This window comes from Plectropomus leopardus, chromosome 15, assembly GCF_026936395.1.
Source record: "Plectropomus leopardus strain MGB_pleo_1.0 chromosome 15, ASM2693639v1, whole genome shotgun sequence".
NCBI lineage: Eukaryota > Metazoa > Chordata > Actinopteri > Perciformes > Serranidae > Plectropomus > Plectropomus leopardus.
Genome location: NC_142190.1, coordinates 5248552 through 5272184, shown reverse-complemented (window position 1 = coordinate 5272184; position 23633 = coordinate 5248552). Strand labels below are relative to the sequence as shown.

The window sequence follows — 23633 nt, the reverse complement described above, 5'->3', positions numbered from 1 at the left end:
CCCCTCTGTGCATCCAGTTAGGGCTGTACACACACTATCATGACATTTTTTTGGTCTTGTGCACCTCAGTGTCAGATCATTGGGAGAGTGAAAACACACAGTATCAGATCATACATCAGTATCAGCATGAGGAGGATCAGCTATCTGAGCTCTTTAGCTCTCCCAGGTGGAGCTGTACAGGCCAATATATCTGACTGCTAACACTATATCCCAGCCAGACGGTCTCTGTGCCTCCAACTGTAATCCATACAGCTGAGGATGAAACTCTTCAACATCGAAGCCCCGTATGAGGTGTGTGTGGCCTGGCTCGCTTTCACACCCCACCCAGCCGTCACTGGTTGCTAAGCCGGGAAGGTGACCATGAGCTAATAACGGCATTCAGCCTCGCACAAACATACATGCACGAACTCTCTCTAGGTGGGTCACAGCTGTTGAATGAACCGCCCCGCATTTGCTCTAAAAATACCAGTGTTGACACAGAGAGAAAAACAAAAAAGCAAATTAATGAAGCCCCGTCTGTATTGATTTACTGCTGCCAGCCTCAGCTGGAGTTTTCACATCCTGTGAGATTTCATTCAGAGAATATCTCACGTTCTTTTTTTCCCCTCAAACCATTTCTCAACGTTATGAGCTGAGCTGCCCCCGCTGTGAGCAATGAGATGAGGCCCTCCAAGCCTGCAGCAACCGTCGTTCATTGGTCATTATGCAGCTGGTATCTTATCGTTTTGGACTTTTATGAACATCAGGGGCCAGATGCATAAAACTCAGATTGCAGATTCATGACTGAAACTGTGTGTTTGCACAAAGCCAGAAATGTGCATATGTGCTCTTTTTATCAGATTTAGAAAGCCCTGTGCATGCCAGGTTCTGTTTCAGGAATCTCGATCTTGGCGCAAGGACACAAGCCTCATTTTCACACCCACACTTCACCATAAATGGATGCAAAAACACCCTTAAACATTGGTTTCCATATCAATATTTGTGCCCCTCTAACACTTATAAGATCTATCAGTGAGAAATATCAACATGTTCTCATCCCTAGTTGTTACATGTTGCCTCCTTAGTGGACTTCCACGTCTACATATTATGCTCAAGGTATCCTTCTGCATATGCTCTTAAAGTTTTGGGATGCTGCTACTGTGATGTCAACACAAGCGCGTGGTGGGATTACACTGCATGTGGTTATGTAGTTTAGCTGCAAAAGGCAACTAACCCTGGGACATCAACAAACATATATGCTGCCGCAGCTGGTTAGGATTAGGGGATGTAGGCAGAAAAAAATGACATTCAGATGGGAAGCAAACACCAGACTTCTGCATGAAAGTCCGGGGTTTGTTGGACCCATCCACCTACCCTGTAGGTGCCATCACGCTCCTTATGTTATGTTGTTACTGGCAGCGTTTCAACTTGACACCATCCAGCCGCGTTCTGAAACGATGCTGTTTGTCCACATATTATGTGGACGCGTCAGGTGCCATCCAGCCGTCCAGGGGCATATCATGCAGACATGAAAGGGTGGCTTTTGGCGTTGGGCTCTTCTGCCAAAAGCAATGTCAAAGTGGTGGTATTTGATGACTGGTGACTGAATGTTTGTAGCGTCCATATTGCTAATTCTATACATTTTTGCAAAGAATCATTGCTGTAAAATCTCAATCATTCTGATTAATAAATGTTGACACTGACGTTAAATTATAAATGTGCCTTTGATTGACAGATATATAGATAGAAATAACAAGACCGTCTGTGAAATTGGCAAACAATCTAAAAATTATGTAAATCATATCTCAATTTGAATTTAATCTCGTCCTTATCATCTCACCTGCAGCTATCTCAGCTAAAACTTGATATTCTCAGGGCACTTTCTTCCATATAAATACCAGTTTGTATGACGGAAAAGGCATACACATTGTTTATGCATCTGGCCCCAGGAATGGGAGCTGGTACGAGGCTAAGATGCTGGACTTAATGGTTTTTCAGCCATACCTTGAGAACAGTAGGGTTTTCCACTGTGGGAACACATGTTGGGCTTAGCTTTAATTCAGTGTAATGAGATCTGAGAAGGACCCTTGAGTGTGAAGGGGCTGTCCACACTGCAGGCTGCCTTTATGGGCTGCTAGAAAGACGAGATCAGGCTGGCAGCGCAGGTCAGTAAGTGGAAGGCATGTGTGTGGGAGTAATGTGTGTGTGTGTGTGTGTGTGTGTGTGTGTGTGTGTGTGTGTGTGTGTGTGTGTGTGTGTGTGTGTGTGTGTGTCCACCTACAGCCGGTGTGCGGGCGGGCGGAACATCCCATACTTAATTAAAACAGCATCGCCTCTTTTTCGGTTACAGGTGGGAAAATGTTGCACTTTTTTTTTTTTTTTTACTTTCCACACTGTTGTAAACACCGGTAAATCAGCCTTTAACTTTTATGTGCCACACAAACAGGCACAAAGGCAAGCAAATAATGCACACACACATGAATGCCCACACACACTCAAACACATCCTTGATCAGGATCGCTACTACGTGCTGGAGGGTATTTACTTAGTTATGGAGAGAGTTGGAACACACACGTAAACACACACCCACTCAGGAGGACATTAAAGCCGGGAGCTTAGTGATAATTAGAGGTCATTCCAGTGACAGCTGGCACAGGGCATACCACAGGGCTGCAGCTCGAGGAGGGCGATCAAACACAAAGCAGGCATTGCTCTGCGAATGTAGAGAATGCCGAGAAATGGCTGCGAAGTTAGTAACACCTCGCACCATAACGAATGCCTCTCCAAACAGGATCGTCAGTGTAGCAAGTGTGGTATGCTGTAAAAGCTCTTGTCAATATGTAGCTTACTTCACTCTCTGGCATGAAAGGGAACGGTGGAGCGGGGATGAAAATGTCTTGATGGCTATCTGCTACTTTGATGTTGCCATAGAAATCCACAAATTCCCGTACAAATCAACATAGCAGGATGGTTAGAGCAGTGGCCATTTTTGTGCATCGTTGCCATTTCAGCCGTTGTGGCCGGCTGATTTCTGTGTCAAACTTACACATTTGTGGCAAGTCACGAACTCACACAGGTGAGGTTTTGCAGTAACGACCAAATACGCAGTTTAATAGTACAAAGCATGGAGAAGCTTCTTTTGTGTGCTTTTAATAATTCCAACCAATTTCCCTAGTAAACATAAAAATATAACCATACAGAAATCCAAATTCTCTCATTCACTGAAATAGGAATAACGTTTTATTTGTTAACTCATCAGAAATCAAACTTCAAACTGATACAACAAAAACTCGTTTTAGTTTTTCTCCTTAGTCATCTGTTTAGTTAGTCTACTGGCCCAACTAAAACCAGCTCTTTGTTGCCTTAAATTGCATCTGTCTGTCTAGTGTTTGATGCTGGATATGTATGTAAACTAATTATTTCTCCTTTTTTTCACGCTCTTTCTTTTTTTAGGTTTTTTACTGGAAGCTTTTTGGTGGAAAAGTGTACTGATGAGACAGGTAAGAGTGAATCAAAAAAGCTAAAGTTGTCTGTTATTGTTTTTTGTGTTTATTGTTCACTACAAACGATCCCTTTCACATATAAGTAGTTGTGATACATTGTTAAAATAGCAGGGTTAGTCCCAATTAGATAAGAGCAAAATCGAACAAGCAATAGACTGAAACAATTGCTCTACTGCTTTCTGAGCTTCTTGTTTTAATTTTTTTTCATCAAAACCTGTAAATCACTGAGTTAGATGCAAAAACAAAACAAAAAAACAACACACAGAAAAACAGGCTGATCTGCATGTTGTTTATCTCAGCAGTTTCTCTCTGCCGCAGCTGTTAGCTGAGCAGAGGCTCTTCCTCGTTCTAACTTTACGTTACATCATGTTTCAGAAAACATGCAAATAAGGCAACAAAAGCAACTTTGAAAAGGCTACAGAAATATTTTAAAGCAACATTGCTTATTTGAAAAAGTAAACGTAATAACTGCTTACTTGAATTGCAAAACTAATGCGTCAAATTACTAATATTAAAAACACACAGATGTCAATACCTTTACAGCCCCGCTGATATTTGTCTGTTCAAACAATCCCCATTTTCTGTTTGACTAATCAATAATCACAGCAAGCAGTTCAATGTCCTTTCTTTTTATTCTGTTTCTATGGTTAGAGCATCCTGTCCAGGTTCACATGTCGGATACTTACAGAAATCACCTTAAACAGAGACGTCCGCCTGGTTATTTAAAGCTGGTCCCAATCCATGAAGTATATAAACATTAATCACATCTGGTCTGTAAGTAGGAGCAACGGTTTTTGCAACCCATTAAAGTACAAATTTCTCTCACAGACAAACAATGGGCTTCTAAGTGGAGTGTCAAAGCCTGTAAAATGCGAATGCCTTTTCAACAGGTCATCCATTGGCACTATGTTTTATAGTCTTCTTCCTGTTCCACTTTTTCACAGCCAGTGCCTGTCAGCTTCATTACTGCTCCCTTGTATTTAGTCTTTACGGTGAGAAAAACCATTGACGCATCAGAAGCCTGCTCAGTATTTCTTTTCTACACTGAGATGAGCAATATATTTACATAATGTTTTGTGCAAGTGAGAAAAAAATCGCGTTTATGTGCAAGAACTGCTCCAAAGAGATTATCCAGCCATCTGTGTAAAACTGGACTGGCGGTGCAAATTATGCTATATTAAATATAAAATTTGTGTCTAATGTCTAATCAAGTCAAGTCAAGTCAATTTTATTTATGAAGCCCATTATCACAAATCAGTTTGCCTCAGAGGTCTTTGCAGCAGACGACATCCCTCTGTCCTTTTCCCTCACATCGACAAAGGAAAAACTCCCCCCAAAAAAATCCTGTAACGGGGGAAAAAAATGGTAGAAACTCAGGAAGAGCGACTGAGGAGGGATCCCTTTTTCAGGACAGACAGATGTGCGATAGATGTCGTAAAAAACAATTAAATTACAGTAATAATATAAAGGAAACAGAAAGAGAGAGATATAGCAGATAGATAACAATAATGGTAACAATAACATATCATATAGTGATTGACATAAAATTAATAAATGCAATATATGATAGCATACAATGTTCTATGCAAACATTGTAGGTGTTGATAAGTGTTGGTAAGAGTCCAGTGTGTATATAATTAGTGGAAGCATGACTCATAATAATGCCAGTAGAAGGTCGCGTCATGCAGGATCACCGCACCGATACAATCAAGGCCCACGACACAGGCACAGCCTAATCAGTCTCGACTGAGGTAATACATTTCTCAGTGAATGCTATATTGACTGGCAAAAGCTGAGTTTGCACTTGCAAAATCTGTTATTCTTCCTGCATCCAGCATTTGATGCAGCAGTGGTGTAGTTGCACCTCCAGGCAGCCAGGGGGCGCGCGCTCTGTGTTGCTAAAAAACCAAAATGTCCTCGTTTTGTACGCTTGTGTTGCAAAGTTAAATATGAATACAGAGGATGTTATGGACAAGGATACATTTTACAATGTTTTTACTTGATATTCAATAGTGTTTATTCGAGCCAGAATATACAGCCAAAGAAAATTCAGCAGAGAGCACGCGCGTGGCGGACGAGGGGTACGCGCACGGATGTATTACAGGTAAGTGGGGTACGAGTGGGACATGTCCCGCGCACTTCCCGTGTCTGTGCCCTCTGTCCCCCGCACTTTTCACACACAACCGTTTAATTCATTTCTAACATGTCGTGTCTCGTTTTTCCGAGCGGGTTTGAAACTCACCGGCGTACACGCGCGGTCTTGTTATGATCACATGACACAGTAGAGACGCGCGCGGGCAGCTAACTAAAGTATCAAAAACAGTGTAAAGGGAAGCAAACCAACCAGCACCAGGAAAAACACACACACACACACACACACACACACAAAAAAAAAACCACTTGCACTCCTCCTTCAAAACAAACCGTGTAAGTTGAGTGAAGCTGTTTCCGGTTGATAACTTCGGCTAAATGATGTGAAATGAATTAGATGCAGGTAAAGCTCAGAGAACAAAAACACTGTTATTGTTACCTGTGGCTGACTAGTTAGCTTCATGCAGACCCCCTCCTCCTTAATGTCTGTGCAGATTTTATGTTCACTATTGTTTTGCACAGATTTTTTAATCTTCTAATGCTACTTTGCAGCACTGATGGTCATGCAGGGGCTCAACAGGTGTTTGAGATTATAACTAGCTGAGAAAATATTAATTTCCACAGCTATTTCTTAATTTTTTAGTCTGTATTTTTGCAGTTGACAGAGCATTTCGAAGGCAGAGACCGGGCAGCAGCACTGACAGTCAGGGAGAGGCTTCACAGGTGAGGAGAGATTATAACTAATGGCTGTAAGGAAATATATTTGTAGAATAAGAATGACTTTTGGATTAATCTCCGCAGCTTTTTCAGAGCTACTCTTTAAAAATTTGTTTGCACGTATTTTTTTGTCTGTATTGTAATAGGAGGAGCAGTGAGAAAGCAGCACACAGCAGTCAGGACGAGGACCAGGCTGCAGCACTGACCATCAGCCCGAGGCTTCGCAGGTGAGGACGGATTATAACTGTCTTTGGGATAAGAGTGACTCTGAGATTAATTTCCACTGCTGTTACTGGACTTTTCATGTTCAGTGTTGTCACTTTGCCTTTAATTATCTGGCTACTTACCCTGTAGATGCTTGAGGGTCATTCTGTGTCAACTCAACCACAGTTTGGCATCTCAAACTTAATGATTTTGATAGTTTTAAAGACTCTTGCCGTCAACCTATGACGTTCCTAATTTAGAGCGAGAATGGGTTGTGTAATCACGTAATATAAGGAGAACTAAGGAGCACCAGCGTGATAATCCAGGCTGTTGTGTGAACATAGGGACCATGCTTCATCATCCCACCACGTGCATTTGATGACATCACCGTAGCATCATCCCAAAACGTCACAGTTTGACTTGGCAAGAGCAACATTGGAGCAACATTTGTATTCATTTCAAGTCATGTTTGTGGTCAAATGGCAACTGTAATCCAGCACTGACTCTCTGTTTACCTTTGTTTTTAGTCTCAACCAACCACAGACTGCTCCAATATGTCCACAGTACAGCTGACTTTGACTGTCTATTGTTTGGCACTGCGTATGTAGCTTCGACTAATTCTTTTCTTTCTCTTTTTTTTGTAGGTTTTCACTGAAAGCTTTTTGGGCTGAAAAGGATACTGATGGTACAGGTAAGAGTGAATCAAAAACTAAAGCTGTCTGTTGTTATTCTCTGTTCATCACTATAAGCAGCCGCTGTTACATACAAGAGGATGTGATCTGTTCAAATGTGATATTGATTACAGCTGCTTTAAAGAGTAACAGGGTTCGTCCAAATTTTAAGAGTAAAATCTAAGATATTGGTATTTTACAAACAAATTGACTCCAGTAGAGTGAAATACTTTCTTAGTGGAGCGTCAGAACTCAGTCAAACTTATTCAAATGCGAACTTGGTGCATCCCGTGATGTCAGTGGATGGTTTTGTTGAATCATGTCGGTTTGGCATGTTTGAGCCGTAGAAGTCATGGAGAAAAGTATTCAAATATTTGAAGTGTTTTTTTTGGTCAGTGTTAGCTTTGGTGCCAGACCTCTAACTCGACACCCCCCTCCCTCCATTGTCGAATAATTCGAGAAATGTCCGTTTTGTCTGAATATCAGCCTGAGTCAGCATCAGGTTTGCACTGTAGTTCCATGGCTTCATGAATACTGAATGTCTTTTGGATATTTTAAGAACATTTTTGGACTTTTTCCCTCTCGTGCAGAAATGCAGCCAACTTAGATTGGAGCTGGAACTGGAAAAACGATAGCTATTGGTACCATATGCGTTTTTGGAGCTGCAGTCAGTTTAAGGGTGTCATAAAGGTATTGATTTCAAAATATTTGATTTAATAGTGGGAGACCAGTTTTGTGATAAATTATGGCAATTTTTATTGAGAAAATCAATTCCTATGGAGGTTTTCATTTAGGGTTTGACAAGAGGGGATTTTGACAGAAAGTTCTCTCCTTTGGAGCCCTAATCTGCTTTATGAAGTCAGTGTGGAGGACTGACCTGCAGTGGTGCCATTGAGCAAGACATTTAACCCCAGCTGCGCCAGTCCTTATAGGCAGCTCCCAAGTGTGAACGTGCAGCTGAAAGTGAAGCAGTGCAGATAAAAGAGCATGTGACTAGCAAAGTGAAAATCCTCAGGAGCAGGTTTAAACCTTTTAGAAAAGCAGTCATTGGTGGAGGAACTGCTGAGTTCCTTTACTTTAGTGAGAGTACTAATACCACATTGTGAAAAGTCTCTGTTAAAAGAAAAAGTCCTGCATTAAAAAAAGTAAAGTGAGTAAGTATAATCAGGAAAAGATGCTGAAAGAATGAAAAGTAGAAATATCCAGTCCAGAAAAACCTTGAAAAAAAAGCAAAAAACACACCCATAAAAATTTAAAACACTAGAAAAGAAAAAAATGTTTATTAAAATAATTGCCAAACTATTTGATTCAGAAAAATAAAACAACAACCCCCAAAAATCACTCTATTAAAAAAAGAGGGAAAAAAAGTATTTATTAAAATAGTTGCCAAAGTGGGGAAAAAACACATAAAAAACAAAAAAACCCAAGAAAATCAATTAAGTGTTTATAGGAATTGTTGCCAATGTTTTGTTGTTGGTCTTATTATTATTATTATTATTATTATTATTATTGTTATTATTATTATTATTATTATTATTATTATTATTATTATTATCAATTGTATTTATTTAAAAGGGGCCATGCACAGCTTAAAATATAACCATTCAATGCACCGTACCAGATTATAACTTAGAGCATCAGCAGTCCCTTGGCAGCATCTGCTAATTTATTAACTGGCTAATCATTTCAGCTGTGAACAATCACTGGGTAGTGTAATTCATAACAAAACATATTTAATACACTTCTTTTTTTTTAATGCAAAAAATCATAATTTGTTAAGTAACTACAAACTAAATCTATCAGATAAATGAAGAGAAGTAAAAAAAGAAAATACGACATTTCACTTTGAAATGTAGTGGAGTAAAAGTATAATGTGGGATGAAAAGAAAAGAATCATGTAAAGCACAAGTCCCCCAAATGTATACTTTGGTACACTACAAAAATGTACGTAGTTACACTCCACCGCTGAAAGCAGTGACGGGTCCGATGAATAAAATAAACCATCCCCCAACACCGTTTTTAAGAATTATGTTCAGGCTGCAGCCTTATTAGTCCCAATGCCTCAGATACATGAGAGCACCCCTCTTAAAAAATAAAAAAAGGTTATGGGGAGCAAAATTTTTACAATCTGTAAAAACGCTTCACCTCAAGCCTTCCTCCGAGCCAGACGTTTTCCACTCTTTAGCATCTCTGCACTTTAATATAGTCCCTCTGAAGCTGTTCTCCGAGATTCTTTTCCTCCATTTGTACTCTCGTCCTCTACAGAAAGAGGTATCACCTAACGCCTGACACGGTTTTGGGGGACCAGCTACAGGAAAGAGAAGAGGTCATGTCTGGATATGACCTGCTGCAGTGGCGGAGATATAGACCAGATCTGCCGCGGTGTAGTCAGAGAGGGGTGTGGTGTCCCTCTTTCAGCCCCTAGTGACTTCTGCTATAAAGAGAAGCAGTGTTGGTCTTTTTCAAGATGGTAATGAAATCTGTCCTCATGTCCCCTCACTTATTAAAGTTCCACTCCAGACGTTTAGGGGTGACATCAAAATTCCTGATCTGCACAGTGTATAAATACCAGATATGGAAGGAATCCTGTCAACGCTGAATAGGTGCAGTGGTTTACCTGCCATCAGGCCCTCGTGACACACAGTGATCTCCGTAGAGCTGCTGTCAGAGTATCCCATCACATCCAAGAAAAAATCTAAAAGAAACATTTGCAATTAGAAAAGTGCAGTCTGTAGAGCGCAAGTATCTCTGATCGCAAGCACTTTAGACAAATGCGCGGTGGAGTTGCTCTTCGCGGTCCTCAATAAGGCTCAGACACACCGAACCGACATCAAATAACGATCAAATAACTGGCACCAAAGGCAGACTGTCGCGTCGCCTTTATTAATAGCATTAGTTTACAGATTCTCCAAATGAAAAAGACCAAATCTTTCTGTGGATGTCAGTTATTCATGCCAGGACAAAGGCCAAAATGTGGCCTGCAACAGACTGTTTGGCCTGGTTGAGAGGACGGTTTTAGGACGGTTAAGGCTTGTTGTATTGAGCTGAAACAATATCCGGACATTCCTTTTGCTTTGTGCTTTGGCTACGTGGTTTTTGTTGATGACTTGCAGCCCTTACCAGCCAGTTAAGAGAAGCGAGGAGTCAGCAGTTGATGACAGTCCAAAAATGGACTTTTGCAAGAATTGTGAATCACCGAAACCACAAGGGGTCCTTGAGCATACAGTCATAAATGTGCACACGGAATATTAGGTTGATTGGTTCAGTAGTTTGCATGATTAATTGTGGACAGACAGGTGGACACACACTCTCATGTACTCATGCATGCACACATTCAACCAAATGGATGATACCCCCAAACTTCCGTTTGTCAGAGATAAAAATGTACAAATTTATATTAACAAAACAGTCCAGTCAACCCTTTTAAACCTGTGTTGACACCAGTTTTCTTGTACCGCATTTGGACACCTTTCACTAGATATTAAATTTCTGAACTTTGGAAAAAAAAAAGATTTCTTTCAAAAACACAAGAAAAAAACACAATGGCAAGAAATGTCCAAACTGCACAAAAAGTTAGTTAAAGATGACAAAGAAATAATCTGAAAATTATCTGAGGGGATTATTAGATATTATCAAACAAACAACAAAGGAAAATGCTAATAAAACTTTAATTATAATTCTCTTAATTATGTCATAGAAAAGAAGAATAAACACGTATTAAAGTTGTTTTTAGCACTTTCTTGAGTTCCTTTACTTTCTTTTTTTGTTTTGCTTATTTTCAGGTAATTGTCTTGCAACGTTTTACTTATTTTTTGCTATATTTTTTTGGGCCATTTCTTGTTAAGCTGCTTGTCTTGTTTTTCAAAGAAATCAAGCCAACTTGCTCAGGTTAAATAACAGTAAAAATGGGCACAAATATCGATAGTTTTGGAACGCCGTGGATCCAATTTGACAGCCACCTTCAACATTTTTCCATTATCATAAATAACACCAGAAAAATGTCACGTATGTCCTGTGACCGCTCGGTCTACCTTTGACAGAAATGCGATAGGTTAATCATTCCAGTCGGAGCTCTGTGGGCTGCTGTGCTCCTGCTGCCTCCATCCACACGGAGCTGCAGGCTGCTCTCGCAGTCAGGGAGCTCTAAATCTCCGGGGATTTTCTCTGCTGAGCTGTGCTGTGTCCTCCGTCAGAGCAGACCATGTACATTTGGACGGGGATGAATCGGACTATTATTAATTATCCGGCACACAGGTCAGCGGCGCCATAAATAACCATCGACTGACAGACAGATTTTAACCAGAAAAACAGGCAGGGTTTTGGGGGGCTGGAGGGTACGCGGTGAACTCTGAGAAATTTGGATTATAAGCATTTTACAGCAGTGAGACACTGTGTTTTTGTGACGATTTCTGCTTAGACTTTAATCACCGAAGAAAGACGCAGATCAAAATAAACATCTCACCCCGGATTTGAACCTGCGATGTCTTCACTCTCACCGAAATTACATGTTTTTCTGCCTGCATTCAAAATTCTTTCACCAGAGAATGGAGACGTGTTATTTTCAAAAACACTTTTACCACCAGGCATATTAAAAATATTTCATACTGAAGTTTTTATTGCAATCAAGCCTCCGACTTTAAACGGGCTGACTTTAAAAGGTCACCAGAGTGCACCCGAATACAGCCCTCTTAGAATATAGTCAGGTTAAAAATATCAAACCACACCATTTAAAGGTTATTATACATTAATGAAGGACTTGCTTGTTTTGAATTTCTAGCTGGAATTTGTGGTAGCCGGTATGATCATACAGAATCCTGTGATTTTGAAGGTATGCTTCAGAAAATAACTGCTAAAAAGCACCCGTGAAATTCGAACACCAACAACGTCTTAGTGTTGTTGCTCCAAACCCCTGGGCTCGCTCTGGTTTTGTTTTTCCCACCCACCAAGGCAAACAGAAGGCGTGTGGGACATCAAAGAGCCAAGATGCCCTCAGGGCACCCAGGGGCCAAAGCGTATCTTAAGTTCAGGCAACATTTCACCTAAACAAATCACCTCCTCAGTCAATCCATAGTGGCTCTCGCCATCCTAGCTGTCAGTCATTTTATAAAAAAAAACCCAAAAAACGTTGTGATGAGTGTGAGGTCAATAAATCTGTAAAGTAATAAAGGTATCAGCTCTGAGTGTACTGCACAGCGAGACGCAAATAAACCCAGATATCCGCTTGTTGACTTAGTTCAGGCCACGATTTGTATGCCTGCTTATGGTCAGCACAAGTCAAATATGAGGTCAGTATATTTTGAATCTCCAACCTCCATTTCAATAGCCCCTGAACTGTGACAGGGCTTTCCGCCGCACATTCAGAGCTCCGAGTCAAATAAACAAATAATTCCATCCTTTTTGCCTCAAGGTGCTCATCGTTATACATATTTAGTGACGGACGATTACGATTTTAATAAGCATAAGAGGAGAAAGCCTGTTGGCCTCCCCTTGTCAAAACATTTATACAGCATGCAAAAGGGCCTGTGGTTTCTCCGGCGGTCAGGGGAGAAAGAGTTGACTTTTATTTTAGTCCTCAGCCGCGCTGCCTCAGTCCTTCCAGAGCTGGACAGTGGGAGCATTTAACGGAAGAGACCCGCGGCCCAGTCATCCGTCTGGTCGCATGCATGTGTGGTGGGATGATTCATGCTAAAGATGAAGGATGAAACACCTGCACACTGTAATCCTTGTGCCATCTTGTTCGCTTATAGTTAAATTCGTCATGCAGGTCAAAGTTTAACTGAGTCGTGAGGTGGAATAGCTACAAAAACTTTTAATGCAGGCATTCGGGGCAAAACTGGGCACATCTTTTTCTAAATCTTTGAAGAATTTTTTCGTCCTTCCAGCAATTTAAAAAGTGTCCTAATGAACCATGTACGTTTAATTACAGTGTAAATATAAGTACACATTCATAAAAATTGGGGTCGACTATACTTACCATACTTGTGCACCAACAGTTTTAGAAGAAGCATTCATTTCTTTTAACTCTTTATAACCTGTACAAATTGGCTTGTCTTCTTTAAAAAAACATGGGAAAAAAGCGACGAGAAACGTCCCAAAAATTTGAAAGAAATTAGTAAAAAGTTACAGTGCACGGTGTATTTATCAGAGCTTTTCACTGGAAACGACTACTTTACTTGAATCTTAAAGCCTTAAAGCCCTTCTTGAGACAAGCCCAAAGACTGAGTGAGATTATGTCACATATTTCCAAAAACTTTGAAGTTAATGCGTTAATTTTCATTTAATTTCCTCATTTTCTTGACCCTGGTACTTTGATTTGTCTTGTTTCATTTTAATACAGTCCTTTAAAATCAGGACAGTGGTGGAATTTTGTGACCCTGCTGGCTGAATATGAATAGATGTTTTTCACTGTTGTTCACAACAACATTGTTTTGTTATGATAACTTACTTTATTGGATTTCTGAGACGGTTTCCGCCCATTTTCGTCTTTGATGTGTTGAGGTGAGAATGATTAGTCTGTGATAAAATGATAGATTGTTTGGGGCGGCCCGAACCGCGAATCCGCTAAAATGATGTCCACATTCCTGTGAGGTCAAACAATCTGCACTTGGATGACTATTTTTCTGTTTATGTTGGGTGTGAGATGAGCTGAAAATGTTTAGAACAGACTACCTCAAATGCCTGTTGTTGCACAATTGATCGACAGCTGTTTACAGCATGAAAACTGTAACCAAATGAGATTATTGGTTTTCAGCTGAGTGTGAAGTGTGTTTCACAGCAATTCTTTTGCGGCTTGGATCGCACTAATTATGGAAGATCTGGTTTAAACAGCTATCCGTCAGTGTGCTGACAGCTCGTGCATGCATGTGGGACCGATGCGAGCCGAGCTGGCAGCTTAATTGCTGCTAAATGAATACAAGATTTTGGAATTGTTTTCATTCTGTGTGGTTGGGCAATAAATTTCATTCACGGATCATCATTCCTCAAAATCTAATAAAATGTTCTCAGAAGATGCCTTTTTTGATAACCGTAACAGGCTGCACTGAGACAACTTTTAAGACTCGGATTACACTGTAAAAACAAAGCTGGACATTTTTGTCTTGATGATTCAATACCTGTTTTTTTTATCATTCGCAGCCTGTTGTCTTCCAGGTTTCTCTATTATTCGGTCTTTCTTTTGCATCAAGTTTGGTTTCATTTGTTGCTTCCAGCAGCGCGGCCGGTCAGACTAATAGTTGTGAAGAGTTGATGATGAGCAGACAAAAAACAGTCAACTCTGGTGGCCATTAGCCAACATCTCAGCACCGATCACTCTGACAGGCTGTTTTTACGCAGTTATTATCAGAAAAACAGCATCCGAGCATTATCTGAAAATTAGACCTCTTACAACAACACGTGGAAACAGGGAGGGAAAATGGAAAACAGGCAAAGCTTCCACAAATACGCAGGAACAACAGTCGAGAGGCATCTGCTCTCTCCTTCTGGTTTGAGCTGTAGGTCGAACGTACAACACAAGGTCGCACCAGAGCTGGCCGGCACTGTGTTATCACGACTGTGTGAGATGTTTTGCCAAAGAAAATGAACCGTAACGGATAAAGCCCAAGACGTTTACTATTGCGTCCGCTCAATTCGCCTTTGATCCATGGGAATGCACTGAATGTGGACAGCAAAAGGAATTTTTTGGAGCCGTTAAAACTCCGCAAAGGCAAAAAAAGTTTTAGAAATGTTTGAAATTTGATGCTCGCGTCCTCGTTCAAAGAGCAGGCACCCTCGTTTCATGCTCCTGTGATTCTGAGTTCTTCGGATAAAGTTTTATAGTCATTAGTGGTGTCTTTTCGTTCTGTAAATTATTTACAGATTTTTGTTTTAGGTCTTTTGGGCCCAAAAGATGTCAGAAACAAAGCATGTGTGTGAGAGAAGCAGTCGTCAGAATCAAGGCCGCAGAGAAGCTGCATGTGAAACATGTGCTGGCAGCCATTTTGGATCAAACTCCAGAGCTGTGACCCAACTGTACACTCTGCACTAAGACTGTGAGGTGTAAAGCGTGTGCTAATGCTGATAGTATCCTATTTTGTTTGCTAGTGTGCATAAGAAATTAACATTTACCTAATATTTTATACACGAGGAGTGCAGATCAATCAAGCAACACCTGTGGAAACACTGACAATTTAGAATTTGGAAACGTAGCAGAAAGAAAGCATCATCCAAAAATATAATTTATTTATTTATTTTTTTTAGATATTCTTGGAGCTGTCTCACCGTTGAGTTTGTTTAAATGTTTTCCAGCTGTGAGCAGCCTCGCGATATCTGTTGTGCATTGCATGGTGGGAGAGTCCATCAACACCGTTTCAAAAATAAAAAGCATGCTCACTTACATCATTTAAAGGAATATTTCACCTGCAACCATTTTAGTTACTCACTCACGTGTCAGCTTGAATTTTTGGAGGAGAGTTTGGTTTTCTCACATACCTTCACAGTGAGAGTACACAGAGTATGCATTTAACAACAACAAAACTATATCGAAATGTGTTTAAAAACACTTCCAAAACATGTGCAGTATAATCCAAGTCTCATTTATTCAGTGCACGATCAGTACTTCCCAAATACATGCATTTTTACTAAAATGCTGCAATTTAAAACACATGTACAAACAGCCTCTTGCACAGCTGAATAGCATGCTCAAGGCCCACTAAATGTGCAAAAAAACATTTTATATTGTCATTTTAGCAAAAAAAGCATGTTTTGGAAGTAATGAGCCTGCGACTGGATAAGTGAGATGTGGATTGTACTGCACACATTATGTAAGCGTTTGTAAGCAGATGTTTGATGCAGTTTTGCTAATTGTGGACACCTTTTTTAGATTCTGTTAACCCTTGAGGCATGTGAGAAAAACTAAGTTTCTTCACAAATTCAAGGTGACGTGCAGTGAGTAATTGATATGCAAATGGTCATGATATTGGTGAAATATTCCTTTAAGATGCATGTTTTGTTTTTGTTGCCTTTCTTATTTTATTCTGTGTCTTGTTTGATAATTTTGACATTTTTATTGTTTAGTTCTATTTTAGCACTTTTTTTTTTTGCTTGCTTGTAACTGATACGCAGCTCTTCAAAAGCAGCTTTGTGGGCCGCTATGAAATTAGACCTGTTATGGATAGCGTGAGCTTGTTTCCAGATTTGTGTGCTCTCTTGTGACTGCTCAGCGCGTGAGTCACAGTTTTCCAACAATACGCGTTACACATTTCAATGTGTCTCCGTGTCTTCAAAGCGCACAATGAAAAGCAGTTTAGGGTGCTTTGCTATGCCCACTTTCACAGCACATCAAATCAAAGCCTCAATTACTGCAGCTAATCTGTTTCCTGTAGAGCTGTGGTAAAAGACGGGATGAATAACACTTAAGGGGGGGCGTGTCTTGTTTAGAGTTTACAAACAACTCCTGAATGGGACTAGATAATCCTATGCAGATTTCTCACTTTGCCTCCATTGTGAAGATGCTTCTTTGCACGCTGCCTACCCACAGTGGGGGAAGTTTTGCTGCAGCAGGGGCACAGAGGCAGACAGGAGTGGCTGCAAATGTAATCCTCAGTAGAGCCCAGATTGAGTCTAAGCTGATAAGACTGTCTTGGGGCTAACGACGGGCCACAGCAGGTACCTGACCCATCCATTTCCCTGCAATAAAGCCTAAACTACAGCCCGCTCCCCTGAGGCTTCAAAGAAAGAGCCAGCCTGAGTCAGGCCAGCCCTGCTGAGGGTCACAGCCAGTGAGGAGAACAAAAGTTGCTAACCGTGGAAGATGTCTGTGCGGTCGTCCATCTATATCTGTGTAAATGACACCTGTGACATATGCGGCTCTGCCGAGCGTCGCAGACCTGATGGCCGAGGTACAGAGGAGACATGAGGTGCTCCAGGGTCAGAAATGGAGGTCAGGAGGCTGTATTGATGTCGCTGGCCCCTGACCTCATGTCTCTGGAGGAGGGCGGGGTGCCATTCAGCTCCTGGCAGCATGTGTCCACAGCCTGACCTGAAACCAAAGTCCTGCAACGGCCAAAGGTCTTCATCTCCTCACGGTGCGTCCAGGCACGAGGAGTCTCCCCTGAAGCTCACTCAGGACAAAACAGAGAGATCTCGTTTAGCACCTTTCTGCTGTGACACAAAGTAAACATTTGAGTTTTTACAGAGAAAAGGGAGGGCAGCCGAAAAACAACAAAAATGGCAGTTATCCGACTTTTAAGAACCGGAGAGGAAATACCACACTTTGATGAAGTTTTATTCCTTCGGGTAGTAGTCGGGAAAAGTCAGCCTCTCTTTCCTTAAAAAAACGTAACTAGGTGAATCATTTCACTCTTTGTAAAGTCAACACTTAGGACTGACATGAGAAATAACAGACAAGTTTTTTTTTTTTTTTTTTTAGCTATGTAACACATGACTTCCCTTTGGAAAAAATATACACGAAAAATAATTTCCTTCAGAAATAAATTGTGTCCAGGAAATTGGGATGTAAATTTTTAACCAAACAAACCTTTCAGCCAGAATGCACACAGTCTAACCCAACAGAACTATTCAAGGATTTCTGAAAATAAAATAAATAGATGAATTATACCACAAATACTATAACTACTACTAATAATTATATATATATAAATACATATATATATATAAATTAAATAATTTAGCAGGATATCTCAAAATCTGCCATAAATTTGATTGAGATTGGTATGTGTGTGATTACATTTTCTTTTCTCTTTTTCAGATCCAGATTCCCGTGTGCATCCACCAATGTCTCTCTGTCTATCGATCCACCACTTTGGTCCCGAATTTTGGATGGATTGCCCCGAAGTTTGTTTCAATTACTCCAGTTCCATGTGGATCGGGATTCTTCTGACTTTGGTAAGCTCCCGACTCTACTACACCAGCAGATCAAACTTTTTACTCAGAAAATATCTCAACATTTTCCAGATGCATGAGGATCAAATGTTGTGCAGATATTTGTGGTTCTTTAATGAATTTGTTGATCCGCAACTTTTCTATAAAGCTCCACCATGATGGTGATTTTTTTTTGTTGTTGAACTATCTCAATAACAATCGAAGCGACTGTGATGAAGTTTTGTACACACGTTCGTATTATCCTGAGAATAAACGGTAATGGCTTTGATGATCCTCTAACCAGTGGTGGAATGCAAGTATATTTACTCAAGTACTACAAGTACAAATTCATGGTACCTAAATTTAATTGAGTATATTATTCTCATGCTTCTTTCTACTCCTAATCCATCACTACTCTTCCCATGGAAATATCTTACTTTGTACTCCACTGCAATTAGCTGATAATTTTAGTTTTAAAAAGTTAGGATCTTTGCAGACAAACCACATAAAAAGCTGAAACGAATACTCGATTGATCTGTTGATGAAATATTTCGATAATTGTCATTTTCTGCAAAAACATTTTTTTGTTTCAGCTTCTCCAATACAAGAATTTACTGCTTTCCTTTGAGTTATTGAAATTATTTTGATCCTATATCCTATATCCTATATAATAATATATTTTTTCTGCATTAAGTACTACTACTTATACTACTTAAATCTATTTTTCTGTACCCACATATTTTTACATAAGTAACATTTTTAAATGCAGGACTTTTCTAGTAACACAGTGTTTTCACAGTGTGGTATTTTTACTTCTAATCATTTTGCAAAAACATTTTAAAATGATTTTGCAAAGACTCATAGCAGTTCATTAATTCATTTGGAATGTATTTCACTCTGTGAAATAAGTTTTTTTTGCCATCTGTACATTATTATCAACCTTTTATTTCTGCTTAGTCTTGAAATTTTGATTAATTATGCTATCTCTGTTTTATCTTTTTCTTTTTATGAATGATTACAGTAAGCTAATTACAGTTATTTTCTTCTTAAGCCATTTTATGCTTCTATTCTCTCCTGCACAGAGTTTAAACGTTTTAATTTTCTTTTTCTATCACACATATGGATGTGCAAATAGAACTAAACTAAACAATCTGAATACTTCCTCCACTACTGATTGCCTTCATCTTGCGCCATCATCAGGTCGAGTTACTTCGTCTTCGTCCCCCATTGTTAGCATGCTCTCATATTAAACTACGATGGCGAACACGGAACATTATATTTGCTAAATATCGACACGTCTGCATTGTCATTTTGAGCAGTTAAGCATACTTCTTTGACTCCAAAACATTTAGTTTGAAGCACCTCTTTTTCTGCGTGCAGCCAAAATTGCCTGCAGATCAACCCCATAATTGGGACAGCGTATAATTTGATGCTGATCGGATGCAATAAAAAAGTGAACGTATTCTATTATTGCAATAAATGTTGAGGAAGTGGAGCCTTCACAGAAGAATGCGATACGCTGACTGCTCTCTACTTTCAGCTCGGTATGCAGGCAGCTTTTTAATTCACAGAAAAAAAACTATTTTTCCATCAACACTGTGGCTACATGGCAATAACACGATGAAATTATAATGTAGTATTGCTCTGAAAAATAAACAGAGAAAAAATACACACTCCCCAAATGCCAGTCAGACTGGGGTCGTCTCAGAGCCTCGTGCGCTCTGACCGACAGACTGCTGTATCATGCACAGGCCTGCGATGTGATTTATGACACATCATTTGGAGCGTACAATTAGGACCCGTTAATTGGCTTCAAAAAGTCTGAGTGCTCGTATCTGTGCGCTGTTTAGCATCACGGCGAGCCTCGGGCACGCCGCTCCCCCACAGAGACACTGGAGAGCACAAAACACACCACAGCAGCACGACGACCTCCTGCCTCGCCTATCAGAGCGATCAAGTCACAACAGCTCCGGGGTAGAGTCACACTTGAAGACGGGAGGGAACGTCCACGCAAGCGGAACTCACACTTTTGATTTTGCAATCATGGGAAACCATTTATTCATACAAAGCCATGTTGGATTTTATGATTGGAGTTTATTTTGGTTGATGTTCCCTCACATTCCTTCATGAGGGACCAGTAAAGCTCTTTGTAAAAACTCCCACAGTTTATGTAAGCTAAACTCTAGTGGTCTCTCCTGACCAACAAGGCCTCCTCCTCTGTTTTTCTCAGACTCTCAGATCACCGTATAGAGAGAGAAATGAAAGGAGAAGACAAAGAGAAAGAGGTAGATCTGATCTGATAGCAGAGCTGAGCCGTAGCTTAGAAGCACAGACACACAGGCTACGTCCAAATTGGATCGGGTGGATTTTTGACTTGCCAGTTTGGCTAACACACAGCGTTGGACTGCGCCCAAAAGAGAGTGAGAGAGAGAGAGAGAGAAAAAACGTGAGGAACAATAGAAGATTATAAATGTTTGAGCTTTCTGTCTTATGTGGTTAAACACCTGCTGGATTCAGTCCTGTGGCAGATGCTTACAGTTTCAGTGCATCTTTGTTTGGTGAGTGAAGGATCACCGACATGTGACCCTTTTCTTCTGATCACAGCAAGCTAAACAAATCATCCCTAAATGTCAGTTCTGGGGGTTCTGACTCACAAGGACCAGCACTTCTCTGCTAATAAGTCATATAACAGATGGAAAGACACAAAGGCTTAAAGCAAAAGCAATTTATCGAGGTTATAAAGCAGCAAAGGCGAAAGAATTCACTGTGAAAACACCCCAATCTGTCAATAGGAATAAAACCGCAACATCCAGCGGGACTCTGCAGACTGGATAAATGATATTATGCTGTCAGGTACGGACGCTCTGCACAATGAAGGTGACAAAATGAAATCTGAGGGAGTTTTCTTCTGTAGGTGGAGCTCTTTTCTTTGTCGTCTCTGGTTATTGCTGCTCATGCTAACTACACGTTTCCTCTCAGATTTATTACAAAGAAACCACTGTTGCAGCTGTTACTGGAAAAGTAAAAACACATCACTTCCTGTGAACCACAGGACTTTTCCCAGGGAAGAGTGTCCAGGCATGTTAGCAGAGAACGAAGGTTTCATGCACAGGATATAAGCTGTTTTACGACTTTAGATTATTACTTTTAAAGAAAGTCGTGAGAGATAAAAATACATTAAGGAGAGCTTCAGGAAGTCGCACCTGTGATATGCATGGGCATCAGAGCCGAGGGACAATCATAGGACGCAGCGAGCTGCAGAGGAATGTCTCGGGGCATCAGCGTGGACCTGCCTGACCTCCGCAGCTCGTCCCAGTAGGGCAGATGGGCCTTCACCCCGTAATGTCACCACAACAGGGGGCAACAGGGACATCTCAGGCAGCTCAGCCTCTGTAAAAGCCAGAAACTCCCTGCAGGGACAGACTCCAATAAAATCTCTTTGTTCCTCAGTGAGCGCCACATCTCAGGTCCTCATCAATGCTCCGGTTTGAGGTTTCAAGAGAAAGAAAACACCCTGTGGCTGCTTTCTCCTCGCGCTTTCCGTTAGAAGATAGAAGGGAAGACTGCAGTGAGAGTGAGCAGATTTATTCGGCTTTTACGGAGAGCTGACTGAGAAAGTCTTTTTTACACTGATCTTTCCATTTTATCATATTACATCCATCATCTGTCATTTATCTCAGTGTTGTTTGTCTTTAACCATTTTACATACTGTATCTTCATATTGTATTTAAAAAAAAAATGAGATTACCGAACAACAGGGAAGGCTCACCAATGAAAACTAGCTCCCCAGGTAACTCCGGTGCATTTACATTTGTTTAAATGTGGATAAATGTGCCTTGTCCCTTTTTTTAAATGTGCAATAACATTTATGTAAGTTTATATTACGATGCACATTATGTGTATATTATAATTACCCTGTGCAATTATCCATCCTACACATGAGGTACAAGCAAAAAGTGTATATAGTATATATGGCTTTTGTATTTTTGATTTTTATTTTTCTATCAAATTTTTTACTGTGTTTTTATCTTGTTTCATTTTTACCACTCGGTCACTTTTTTCCTTTGCTTTTGTCTCTTGAGCTGCCGAGTGGATTTTCATGTGGAATTTTGCTGATTAATATTGATTGTTTTTGTTGTAATTGTTTTTGTCATACAAATTTCTGTTTTTTTCCCTGTTTTTAGAAATCTGAGGGCGGCCCATTACAAGTTTTCATAGCCAAGGTGATGTAATCAAATCATATCAGTCAGAAATATTAACTGTCCACAGGCAAACTCGAGCAAAGTCAAGACCTGCTTTTTAGTTTGGCTTTTAATTTAACTAAATTTATCTATTGACCATTTATTTTATTTTAGTCTGTTACACAGTTTTTCTATTTCAGTAATATTATTATTTTTACATATTATTTAACTTTGTGCTCCTATCCTTTTATTTATCTCTTATTTACAGTTTGAGTATTTAACTTATGTATTTTTTCATTATTACTGGTATCATTTTATTCATTTATTTATTGTTTGTTTATTTATTAATTTACTTATTTTTATATTTTTATCTTTCTGTTTCTAGGCTGTATCCTCTCCCTGTCTCTGGTGTTTCCTCTCAGCATTTCCTCAGTTCCTGGTTTCAGTGATTCAGTGAGTACTGTGAGTACTGGTTTTGCTTTATTGTGTGTTTTATATACATGCTTGTGTGTGTGTGTGTGTGTGTGTGTGTGTGTGTGTTTGTGTGTGTGTGTGTGTGTGTGTGTGTGTGTGTGTGTGTGTGTTGTAGTCGGGGCGATCTTGATTTCATTGTATGAGGCACTTTGTGTTACGTTTTTTTTGTATGAAAAGTGCTATATAAATAAAGTGTGACTGATTGATTGACTGATTGACTGATTGATTGATTGATTGATTGACTGATTGATTGATTGTACATTTCTGCAAACCACTGTTACGTTACATTTGTATGTTATTATTTAGCGAAAATGTTGAAACTTGTGTTTCTTTGTTTCAGCAACACTGTGGGTTTAGATTTAGTGACAAAAATACTTCCTTATAAGTTAAGAAAATATTTTTTGGGGCATAAAACAGAGAATTTTGGGGCACAATCCAGACTGGAACTGCAGTGATGTCTCATTAAAATACAACTGCCTTTGTTGCCACAATCCCGGCTGAAAACACAGTGACAGGTTGCTAAGAAACACTCATGTTTGATGCCTAAAAAGCTGCCAATGACCCTCCAAAAAAAACAACCAGTTTTGTTGTTTGTGGGTCTGAAACAGTCGTCTTTAGTTTGGCAGCTATGACGCTTATGTGTCCCCTTAACCTCCCGATGACAAAGTCAGCTCATATACGTCACTTTAGAAAGGCTGATATGATTCGTATGAAACATACAAATGTTATGTGTTTGTGGTTTGCAGAAATGTACAATGCCAACAATGCCGGTTTTTATTTTATTGGTTAGATTCCTTATTTTAGCTGACCAGCAGTCCCAAACTGCAAAGAAAAAACCCAAAACAAACAAAAAGTAGCTACAGCATAAGAAAGCTTTTATTTGTATAGCAAAATATCAAGGAATACTAAAATTGTATATCTACAACAACAGTCAAACTTTGTAAAAACATTCAGTG

At 39.9% G+C, this 23633-nt stretch overlaps 1 protein-coding gene across 3 annotated transcripts in view; it reads left to right on the top strand.

Moving 5' to 3' along the window:
* The first annotated feature begins 5361 nt into the window (after positions 1-5361).
* Positions 5362-23633, top strand: part of LOC148187209 (uncharacterized) — a 61674-nt gene continuing 43402 nt past the window's right edge. For all 3 annotated transcript variants that reach the window (XM_088088507.1, XM_088088506.1, XM_088088508.1), the window contains exons 1-8: positions 5362-5586; positions 6126-6153; positions 6232-6296; positions 6437-6517; positions 7139-7185; positions 17910-18046; positions 22207-22245; positions 22589-22656. In XM_088088507.1, the coding sequence (XP_087944633.1) occupies positions 5576-5586; positions 6126-6153; positions 6232-6296; positions 6437-6517; positions 7139-7185; positions 17910-18046; positions 22207-22245; positions 22589-22656 (476 nt within the window). In that variant the 5' untranslated portion in view covers positions 5362-5575. The remainder of the gene's footprint in view (positions 5587-6125; positions 6154-6231; positions 6297-6436; positions 6518-7138; positions 7186-17909; positions 18047-22206; positions 22246-22588; positions 22657-23633) is intronic.